The sequence below is a fragment of the Scatophagus argus genome, chromosome 5 (genome assembly GCF_020382885.2).
Source record: "Scatophagus argus isolate fScaArg1 chromosome 5, fScaArg1.pri, whole genome shotgun sequence".
NCBI classification, from domain to species: Eukaryota; Metazoa; Chordata; class Actinopteri; family Scatophagidae; genus Scatophagus; species Scatophagus argus.
Window position 1 is genome coordinate 22567573 of NC_058497.1, and position 12192 is coordinate 22579764.

The following is a 12192-nucleotide window of genomic DNA, read 5'->3' on the forward strand; positions in this document are numbered from 1 at the left end:
GTTACACTTTGTTACCATAGGCTGACAGCAAACTCAACCTGAAATAGCTCTGATGAGAAGAACAGAATGAATCGTCACTTTCTGCTCACTAATTGAAGGCAGGATAGCTGAGGAGAAGGTGAAAAGCTGCGGTTCTCCAGCCTAGACATGTAATATGAAAATGGCAGCCAGTCACCCTGTTAATAGTCTGTCATCTGTTTTTCTGCGACCTCTTGGTGCTAAGATGCTGGCAGCCTGTTGTGACAGCTTTAAAACTGATTTAAAGACATCATTTATTGGTGCAAGAAGGGTGCAAAAGGAAATTTTTTCGATTTGCAGGGCTGTGAAAAATTCCATTCCTTTGTACTGTTTGGATCAAAAGATGTCAGAAATAAGAAACAAGAAGCAGCCTGCTTGTGAAATCATCTCTTAAGGAAATCTTAATGTCAGAGGAATATCAACAGCTCCACTTTCAAGAGGGAAATTAGTTTTGGTCTAAATCAGACTTGCATGTATAATATGTTATTGCTTTTGACATTTTGCTTGTCCTTTGCAGGTCTTGTAAGTGACAGTATGTAGTCACAGTCTGTAGTTAATGTCAGGATTTGTTGCAGATTAACTTTTTCTTGTCTCGTTTGTTTTATATAATTTCTATTTTATATGTATTTATATTTTAAACTGCTAGACATAAATTAATGGCTTTTTTTTATTCCTATCCTATTTTAATTTTAATCTTGTGTTTTATATTCTAACACTTTTTATGGAAAAAGAAAGTACATATTTTAATACCTTGTGACACTTGGAAATGCAACAAATGTTCAACCGTGTTTGAATCACTCAAAGAACACTGTTTCCTGTCCTCTTTACAGTCCATGGTACTGCTGCTCTACAGCCAGAGGCAGTATATCTTTGAGTTTGACAAAAACGACCGACTATCCTCTGTGACCATGCCCAATGTGGCACGACAGACCCTAGAGACCTCCCGCTCCATTGGCTACTACAGAAACACGTATCAGCCCCCTGAAGGTAATGCTTCAGTGCTCCAGGACTACAGTGAGGACGGCCAGTTGCTGCAGACAACCTACCTGGGCACAGGCCGCAGGGTCATCTACAAATACGGCAAGCTTGCCAAGCTGCTGGAAATCCTGTATGACACCACACGCATCGGCTTCTCCTACGATGAGGTGGCAGGCATGCTGAAGACAGTCAACCTCCAGAGTGAAGGCTTTACGTGCACCATCCGCTACCGTCAGATTGGCCCTCTGATTGACAGACAAATTTTCAGATTCAGTGAAGAAGGCATGGTGAATGCCAGATTTGACTACGTCTATGACAACAGTTTCCGAGTCACTAGCATGCAGGCTGTCATCAATGAAACACCGCTGCCAATTGACTTGTATCGCTACGATGATGTCTCTGGCAAAACAGAGCAGTTTGGTAAATTTGGAGTAATTTATTATGACATTAATCAAATTATCACCACAGCAGTGATGACCCACACCAAACACTTTGATGCTTACGGCAGAGTGAAAGAGGTCCAATATGAGATCTTTCGCTCCCTCATGTACTGGATGATGGTGCAGTATGACAATATGGGCCGAGTGGTGGCCAAGGAGCTAAAGGTTGGGCCTTATGCAAACACGACCCGTTACACATATGAGTATGACGCTGATGGACAACTTCAGGTGGTCTCCATCAACGACAAGCCTTTGTGGAGGTACAGCTATGACCTAAATGGCAACTTGCACCTTCTCAGCCCTGGGAACAGCGCACGCCTCACCCCACTACGCTATGATATCAGAGACCGCATTACTCGCTTGGGAGACGTCCAGTACAGGATGGATGAGGATGGTTTCCTCAAGCAGCGAGGGAATGACTACTTTGAGTACAGCTCAGCGGGACTGCTGGTTAAGGTGTACAACAAAGTGAGCAGTTGGAACATCAAATACCGTTACGATGGCCTAGGCAGGAGGGTGTCCAGCAGAAGCAGCATGGGCCACCACCTGCAGTTCTTCTATGCTGATTTATCCAGCCCCACTCGGGTCACCCATATGTACAATCACTCCAGCTCCGAGATCACTTCACTGTACTATGACTTACAGGGACACCTGTTTGCCATGGAGCTAAGTAGCGGGGATGAGTTTTATGTGGCCTGTGATAACATAGGCACTCCTCTGGCTGTGTTCAGTGGCTCGGGCCTCATGATCAAGCAGATCCTCCATACAGCGTTCGGAGAGGTTTACCTTGACACCAACCCCAGCTTGCAGCTCATAATTGGCTACCAGGGAGGCCTGTATGAGCCTCTCAGTAAACTGGTCCACATGGGCAGACGGGACTATGATGTCCTTGCTGGCCGCTGGACAACACCTGATCATGAGATCTGGAAACGTCTCAACAGCAACCACATTGTGCCATTCAACCTCTACATGTTCAAGAATAACAATCCTCTCAGTAACAATGAGGAGATAAAGTGCTACATGACTGGTAAGTTCACCTAACAGTCCTATGTTTTACAGAGATGAGAAGATTTGTTTAAAGAAAAGCTCCCTATCACTCCTTCACAGAGGGAAAAAAAAACCAAAAACATTTTACAGGGTACCCAAATGTCAAAACTTCTGAAACCACATCCTCTGTAAACTTCTTAAGGCAAACTCTGAAGCCTTTAGGCAGTGTGTATTTGATACACCAAAACAAGGTTTTACGGTGAAATATTTCTTTAACAGCAGCAATGAAAGTAAATAAGAAGCCCATTCAATCAAAACAGTCATTTTATTATGGTTTAGAGGTAAGGAACTGTGTATAAATAGCAGTTGGCAGATGACAAGTGAGTCCCACTAGAGCAATCAATGATGCATATACGGTAACTTATTTATGATGCTAAAAGTACATGGCCCCATATCTTAACCGTGTGAAAATTCAGCAAACAATGCTCATTTTAGTTTTCTCTGTCAAATTTGGTGCATTTTTATCCTAAACAACAAGCCCCAAATGGAGGAACAGACCCTGCCAAAATTAAATTGTAAAGCAGTGTGCTAGAGAGGTTTTTAAGAGCTTGCTCACTGGGACACTAAGGTTGTTATTTTGTTCTTGTGTATGTGTGTGTGTGTGCGTGTGCGTACGTACGTATGTTATGTGTGTGTGCTTGTACATGTGCCCAGTGGATATCGTTGTGTGCTCAAAGGGAACAATGCTGTGCAGCAAAGCCCCCTCTGTTGTTGAACAGTCGGGTCCCTTCCCAGAAATATCACATCATTTTGTGTTGCTTTGTGGTAGGGAGGAGGTAAATGGCAGTGAAAGCACCCCAGTGGAGAAGGAGAACACAATGGATCCATAGAAACCTTAGCCAGGGCCAGTTGTATCAACCTCTTTGGCTGGAAGGAAAACAACATTGTTAAGGATACTCTGCAAATACTCTGTGGTTAAACCAGTCGGCTTCAGGCAGATCTCATTCACAAACGGGAGATTAATTCTCTGTGTTCATTCTGCCTGATATTTACTTGATAATGCATATGTTGGCTATGATATAATTCATTTTATACATTTCGTCCTTTACCTGTAGACAGTACTGAGAGGATAAATAGCCACTTTTTGTGCAGGTGGAGTCTGGGCTTCTATTTCGTTTTGCTCAACAAAGCCATTTAGCTGGCTGCCAAACAGAAAAGCGTTCAGCTTCACATTCCACCATTAGGGGCTGACTGGCATTTGAATGCTAAGCAGACTGTTAGATATACTGTTGTGGGTCTGCCTCAATTGTGATTGATGGCGCTGACATTTCCATTCCTTTCACTAAATTATCAGGGTCCTTTCATTGTCCTCAAACAAATTCTTATTTAAAAAAGCTTTGTCAGGTGCCACAATGTGGCAGTGCCAATCTGTGACAAACTTGCCCCCCAAGTGTCGCAGCAACGATTCTGATGTCCATAACAAACACATTGAAAGGGGCAAGAAACAAATGGCTCAGACTAAACAGCCTTTACTTGTAGACATTTCTATGGCCTCCTCTGTGATATTCATAATTAATGACAGCTTATCACAGGGGATGGCAGCAGCACTTATAACCACAGTGCTGGTGGCTGCTATTAGACGAATCGCATCATAATGATTGCATGGATTTGGATCTCAGACACGTCACTTTGCCCTTTTTTCAGCATCGCACCAGAAAAAAATTATCGCAGAAGAACCCGCTGAGTCTTCAGAATATCCCAGCTCCTTTGAAATGACATGAAATTACAATATATAATTATCAGCGCCGCAGACACTCTCAGATGACACTTGGGATTTCTGGAACCCAGCTGCGTGTCATTAGTGTGGCACCTGCAGGAGTGGACATGAATCATTGCCACCATCTCGAGTGTTTATTGTAGCTCGTCCACTTTCACAAACAAATCAAGGGCTCAGAGCAAGTGAGGAGTGTTTCAAGGAGACAGCCCACTTGACCGCAGAATGTCAGTTGTTAAAACTGAGCAAATCAGTTCCTATGTTTTTCTGTGGCTTTTCTGGAGAAGAAGCGATTGTGTCTGTTAAGAGAGCAGTACACGTAAATTGTTTTAATGTGTTGATCCCTCCTCTGCAGATGTGAACAGCTGGTTGGTGACCTTTGGCTTCCAACTGTACAACGTCATCCCTGGCTATCGCAAACCGAGCACAGAATCCATGGAGCCATCCTACGAGTTAGTCCGCACCCAAATCAAGACACAGGAGTGGGATAGCACCAAGGTAAAGCAGTCAATCTCACCTATCCCCCCTTTCACCCTGTAACAGATCACCTTCCTTTACCTCTGCTCCCCTCCTCTCCAACATCATTAGCGAATAGGCCTGCTCTGTGTAGTCCAGACTCCCAGAGGAGCTCCCAGCTATCAGACCAAAACACAGCCCAATGAGACAGGTCCCTGCCCTTAGTCCTCATCTTGGGCAATGGGGTCAGGCTAAACAGCTCATGTAATTGTCCTGCCATTAGGGAAATTCACTCTCCATTCCCTCCACCACCGGCCATTGATTTCATCTCAATCTTACACTGGTAGCCAAGGTCTGAGAAGTGGTAGACATGCTCTGATTCCCACATTTACCAGCCCTTTTAAGATGCCTCCAACTCACCTGAATTATTGAAGAGGCCCCTGTTGTCTTGGGTTTGGTTACAGCTAGACTAGTGAATGCCACCCATTAGGAGGCCATATTCATGTTGAGTGACACTCTGGCTGCTACCTTAACACAGTGGGTATTTGTTGTTATAAAATATTTGTAAGCCTAAAAGCTACTGGGATGATAGAATACAAGGTTATCTAAATCTGACCTCTGATCTGACCAGCTAACCATAGCAGGCAGGCACACCAACTGGAAGTAATAAATAGCGTGGCGATGGTTTAAAAAGACGTTGTACTATCATATACCATTGTAGTTTACATACAGAATGCATATACGGCAGAATTTAAAGCATTTAAAATAAAAATTCAAAGCACAGACACATGCCATTTTTAAATTTAACTTCCCTGAAATTTTCAGAATTATTTAGCCAATCATTACTATTCAATTCAAGTATTTATTGACAAAAATAGTATGTGAAAAGGTACCTTAGTGTGGTTTATATGCATTTAAAGGATCAGTGTGTACGACTTAGTGGCATCTAGCGGTGTGGTTGCAGATTATAACCAACAGAATATCCCTTGTCTCACCTCCTCTACGGTAGCTGCTTATAATTCCAAAAGCAGTTTGGTGTGCAGTGTTTGGTTTACTGAAACAACTTGCCGGACTCCGAGGAAGAGGACCCACTCCATGTTGGCAGATCCATGTGTATTATTATACACTAATGAAAACATAATTACATAAATATTCCTTGTATGCCAATATCATATTGGCAAAATATACATATGTATTCTACATATATTGGTCTCTCTCGAGGTATTCCAGCACACACCACAGGCTGTTACACAGGAAGTTAAACACTTATGAATCCACACAGTTATTTTACAGGTCATATACAAAAAAAAAATTATAGTAGCAGGAATCCAAGTTGTGTCGCCATCTTGCAAAGACCCCTTTGTGAGGGTTACCGTCAAAGCCCCCTGGGACTGAATCATGCATGCTGCTTGTGCCTGATAGTCCGCTGAGAATTTCTGAGCTCACCCAAGGTACCAATCTACAAAGGAGCTGGAACAGAGGAAATGTCTAATTGAATCCAAAGACACCCCAGTTATTTCCATTTCAAATATCTGAGCGTGTATGTGGAATAGTGTCATAGATTAAAGAGAATAAATCAGCAGACATACAGTTGCAATTCTGACTAAAACAGACATCACCTCAGACTTTACAGTTTAATCACCATCTTCAAATGCTGGAAAGCTATTTATAGACAGGTGTATTTTTTTAAATAAAATTACTTAATTAAGTCTGATTGGTGAGATTATGTTTTTTAAAATGAAAGTCCTTAACCCTACTTTTGTTGGGGCTAATCCCACCACAACAAAGCAACATATTAAGTTGCTTACATTTTTTTTTACCATTGAAAGCACTATTGATAGAATGATTTCCATTACATTCAGTTATTTGTTTACTTCGCTTATGAGCATTAAAAAGAAGTAGGTCCATGTGAGTAATAGTGTCACTGAAAGCTAATTTTTCATCTTCATACCCAGCCTTTCAAGTATATATTCAAGAATTCCCATGATGCACTGTAATATCTCTAGAAATCATGTAACTGTAGCTTTAAATAGAAAAGTTAGCCTAGATTTGAGGGTTTTACTCATATTTTTGTGAGGGCGCTCTTCCATCAGCACACCTCTGGAGTATGTAGTAGGAATTATTGAAATAATTAGTCTTTACTCTGTGTATGAGATGAGGCAGTGATATTCCTATACAGAATTCCTCCTTCAGAAATGATTCTCTGAGCTGCTATGCGTGATGTTGATCCTCCATGCAGATGGCCACAGCAGTCTAATTAAATGTAGGGTTCTTTGAAGCGTAAATATAGCTTTAACACTACATATCTGTATGTCCTGTGCACTTGGCATTTTATTTTATTTTATACAGGGAGAAAAATATGCTTGCTTTTCCCCAGCTGCTTTTCATTTAAGCCCCTATTTCACCATGCTGTTGAATCCACACACACAGATTGAAAAATGGTGTGAGGGGCCAGACAGATGAGGTTTGTGCTGCACAAGGCTTGATCTCTCATTCTGGCTTGGGCTGGAGGCGGATTGCACCCCGTGCTATGTGAATGATGCCTCTCTGGGAATGTCCCGGGAGGCTGTTTCAGTTAAAGTGGAGGACATTGCCCCCACCCCACCCCACAACGCCCCCGGGACAGCTGACCCGGTCGCACTGTTGGCACGGCAAACAAACATGGAGTGGCATGGCGTGAAGTGTCCCCTCGGGCCATTCCTCCTGAGGGGTCCGACAACACAGCTGCCCCCCTCCCACCTCATATGTTTCCTCTTCATGCGGGATCTGATGTGGTGTCACATCAAAGTGCGGGCAGACATGCTGGTCACTGCAGTCAGCTCAACACTCCTCAGCCCCACCCAGTCCTCCAGCCTGTAGCCACCCTCTAACGGAGGCACAGAGAGACAGAACTAGAAACTGTCAGGAGAACTTTGGATGTGACGTTCACAGCCTCTTATCTTGGGCGATGGCAATAAGGCACAGTTTTTGAGAGCCTTTTTGTTGCTGCTCAGAAGTGTTCAGGCAATTGTCTCACTGTGTGCTGGCCAGCCCCCGTTTCATATCACTCTCCTCATTTTAACATCTCTTCCTGAGGAGTCTCTCTTGTCAAGTAGTATTAGGACAGAGTATTAATTTTAGCTGAAGGGAATGGAAATGAAATATCTATACAAAGCTCTGATCCCTTGAGGAATAATATACCACATACACTAGATACCAACTGATTCCTGTGTCTTATTTGGCACAGCATGGCTGTCAGAAGACACTAATTTCACCCTTTTTCGAAATATCATGCTTGTCACAAATGATCAGAGAGATTTGCATTTGCTGACAAACACCTCTGCCCATACCTTCACAGTGTGTGATGCATTCATGGCTTCAAAGAATCATAGATTTGCTGTTTGCCATTGGTAATTGATGTGAATCAATTACATAGTTATTTATATATGTAATGTAATTAAGGTGTTTATGCAAATAGAAATGTGGGATAAATGGAGTATTTCTATACCACCTGTCAGCTTTTTGACACCTTTGAGTTTCTAGTGGGAATTAATTTGATTACATTGGTGTTCTAATTCCAGACCACAACAAGGAAATGATGTTCAACTTTGATAAACTAGTTCTTAAGGCAAATCTGTTTTCGACCTAGATCATGTTTTTCTTTTTAGTTTCTTTAATTTAAGTCTTGATTTCCATCACATTAAACATTTCACTAAAGGTGTTGAGTCATCCTCATTCAGTCATATGCGTTAACATAAAAAAGAATAGCTTATGCTCTGGTAGTCATCACACTGAATTTGAAATGTTTGAAGTATTAATGATGCAGTATGAATATCAGGTTGAAACTGAAGAGCCGTGTAGACGGGGATAAAGGTTGCAAACCAAGGTGTGAGGCAATCAGAAGTTTTGGTAAATATCTGGACGAGAAGACAAGCGATTGAATGATATTGTGTAAATCCGTTTCTTCCTCAGAGATCAGAATAGACGCTGCGGAGGCTGTGTGACTAAACAGTACTGTCTTTGTTTTGCAGTCTTTGCTGGGCGTTCAGTGTGAAGTTCAGAGGCAGCTGAAGGCCTTCGTGAAGCTGGAGCGTTTTGGCCAAATCTACAGAGCCAGAAGTGCTGGATGTCCACCGACAGAGGACAAAAAGATCTTTGCATCTGTGGGGTCCATCTTCGGCAAAGGGGTGAAATTTGCCATACGAGACAGTCGCATCAGCACTGACATCATCAGCTTGGCCAATGAGGATGGGCGCCGCACGGCTGCAGTTCTGAACGATGCGTTCTACCTTGAAGACCTCCACTTCACTATCGCTGGAATGGACACCCACTACTTTGTCAAATTGGGCTCAGTGGAGGGAGACCTGGCCCTCATTGGCATGACGGTGGGCCGGCGCACTCTGGAGACTGGTGTCAATGTGACGGTGTCTCAGGTCAACACTGTTCTCAATGGCAGGACTAGGCGTATTACTGACATCCAGCTACAATACGGCACGCTGTGTCTAAATACACGTTATGGCAGCAGTGTGGACGAGGAGAAAGTTCGTGTGTTGGAGCTGGCCCGGCAGAGAGCTGTCGCCCAGGCTTGGGCCCGGGAGCGCCAGAGACTGAGGGACGGAGAGGAGGGCTCGCGAACCTGGACTGAAGGAGAGAAGCAGCAGCTCCTGGGCTCGGGGAAGGTGCAGGGCTACGACGGATACTACGTGGTTTCAGTTGACCAGTACCCCGAGCTGGCAGACAGTGTCAACAACATTCATTTCATGAGACAGAGCGAAATGGGCCGAAGGTGACATGAACACGAGGCTCTGGAGTGACAGACTCAGATGTAGGACATGGGACTTCTTGCCAAAGACAGTTGTGTACATGACCACTTTGTTTTTTTTTTCTTTGACTGTGCTCAACTTGGTTTTTAATATACTGTAAAAAAAAAAAAAAAAAAGGAAAAAACATGGTTGCAATCAGTTGCACTGTATTAATAGAAGAGTGCCCTTCTCCTTTTGAAGATTCTTTAACAGTCTTTGCCCTTCAAGTGCGGCTGCTAGAGGATGAAAATTCGCGATGTCTGTGACTTATTTTTGTGACTCCGTTTCCTCGTTCCTTTTGGTGATTCTGTTCAAAGGAATCCAAGAGGAGTATTGGTAATGCATTATGGTCACTGGCTCACTCTGCTGCCAGACTTGCAGATTGTTATTCACAAGCTTGCTCCATTCTGCCTTTTTCTGCGCCTCAGCCAAGGAGATTCCTTCTCTTTTAATCACTTCTTTTTTATACTTGAAACCCTCATAGCCCCAGTCATCCATAAATAATGAGAGAGATTTCTGTTGGCACTCGAGCCCTTCATTAAAACCCCAGCTGAACTTGTCAAAAGCACCTTCATTTGTGCGATGTCTTGTGATTTTTTTTAAGAGGAGGATTGATTCTCATCTGTGGTCTTAGCTTGGAAGGCTTCAGTGCACCCAGACTGTGCATGTTGACGACCTTCTCATGAACTACAAAATTAGCAAAACTGTTTAAACATGCTTAAATTGTATGGTAAAGCCAACAAATGCGTATGAGGTCACTTTTTTTATTTTGTGTGTATTTTATTTTTTAACCAGTATTTTCTTTTCAAAGGATGAAAATGAAAACATAGAATAATGTGCTCTATGCTCCTTTTTTATTTGACTGTGTGTCAGACAGCTCAATTAAGACAATAGTGAAGAGCCAACCCTGTAAGAACATACTGTGGGATTAATGTCTGTATTAAACAACAAAGGGTATTTTACAGGAATGGTTTTGAATTTCGTTTTAGTTTTGTTTTATAAATAGCTATATGAATTAACAGTATAACAAATGTGAATTTAAAAAAAAATGTGAACTATTGTCCCTTTTATTGTTAATTGTTGTACTTGAACAATACTTAAGGGTGTTTCAACACATGGAATAAACTATGAAAGGTGGTTTAGTTACTGTGTTTTTCATAAGACAGACTTCATTTTACTGCTCTCAATTGCATATGAAAGACAGTGTTCGTTTATCATCGAACGTAAGTCAGTGTTCCTCACCTCAATGTCCGATCAAATAAAGCTCGGGATGAAAATATTTTTCAAAAGTGAGAATACAAAGATGGTTAAAGAAACTGTCATTGATGCATACTGCATTAACATATTGGCTGCTAAGATAGAAAGGCTTCGCATTGTGTTGCGAGTGAGATGAACGATACAAATTGCCTTTGCCCTAAGGGCTGCCCGCAGGTCAGCATCGAAAGTGCTTTCATTCTCCACAACAGGACTCCACTCTGTCCCATGGCTGGCTGAAATGCATTAGACCTGCAGATGTATTAGTTCCCCGTTTACAGACTAAAGCTCACCTATGTACACCAACCTTCGGAAACAACCCATGGGGACGCATTCTAGCTCCCATTTGTCCGTGTCCTCCTCACTGGAGACTGCAAAGGACAATTCAGCTCCTTTGAAAATGTCTTTATGTGAAAACTCAAGAGGAGTCAAGACTATTTTGGAAATTGTGACATTCATTGAATTCTGGTACTTTTTTGAACTATGCCAAGCCACTGCACACCCTTGACTTTCTTATCATTTTGTGTGTGTGTGTGTGTGTGTGTGTGTGTGTGTGTAGGGGTGGTGGGAGTAAGACTGAGAGTCTCAGTCTGTTGGTTGATTCAGTGACATTTTGTTTCCAGGAAAAAATATGTATGTTCAAAATTATATGAATGAAGGATATTTGCATTGTGGAGTATTGCACTGAGAACTGTTGCATCATTAGAGTGTATCTTTTTCTAAAGTTTTGGACTCATTTTCAGTTCTGGTTTGTTCTCAACACTGTGTTTTTAGCGCTTCTCTCTGACCATGTAAATATGAAGACATCAAAGTAAGCTGTAAATAAAATGCAAATGTAGATACCTCTTAGAGCTACATCAGTGACCCTGTGTAGTCTTAAGGTAGGAAAAAAAAATAAAGGGAATATTTTGTGTTTATTTTTTGTGTTTTGTTATATGTGCTCTATATTCTATACCAGAAGAACATTTTCCATTGCTGAGACATCAGTGTTCTCTCTCCGACTGTGTAGATATCGATGTTACACACCTTAAAAATTACAGAAACATTGTACTGCTCATCTGCCTCTCTAGTCTCTATGCATATACAGCACATTTCACAAGACTTTAACAATGGTAATTTGATGCCATATGACAAGGCAATATTGCACCATGTGCCGTTATGTAGTTAAACGTGCTTTACCACCTGTTTAGGTCGTGAATCTATTACATTTTCACATGGAGTGAGCATATGGTTGGATCACCGGCACAGGAATACAGTCTATTGATAATAAACATTTTACAGTAAATGCATGCAATGTTGGAAGATAAGTGAATTGCAGGGATTGCTGAGCAAATCTTGACTATTAATTAACCTGTCAAAGTTGAGGACCAATCTTTTAATGTTAGTAAAGCCACCCTGAGACTGTGTTTTTAAACTTGATAACTTTGTTGAAACAAGTGGAGCTCAGGGGCTAATCCTGTTAGCAGGCAGGGTGGCTTGGGAGTTAGCTGCCAGTATGTGGTGG

General features: G+C 42.1%; 1 protein-coding gene across 8 annotated transcripts in view; it reads left to right on the forward strand.

Annotated features, from left to right (window-relative positions):
- tenm4 (teneurin transmembrane protein 4) overlaps positions 1-11593 on the forward strand; it is a 205294-nt gene extending 193701 nt beyond the window's left edge. For all 8 annotated transcript variants that reach the window (XM_046389708.1, XM_046389707.1, XM_046389709.1 and 5 more), the window contains 3 exons: positions 849-2463; positions 4553-4695; positions 8664-11593. In XM_046389708.1, coding sequence (XP_046245664.1) covers positions 849-2463; positions 4553-4695; positions 8664-9422 — 2517 coding nt within the window. In that variant the 3' untranslated portion in view covers positions 9423-11593. The remainder of the gene's footprint in view (positions 1-848; positions 2464-4552; positions 4696-8663) is intronic.
- The last annotated feature ends 599 nt before the right edge of the window (positions 11594-12192 follow it).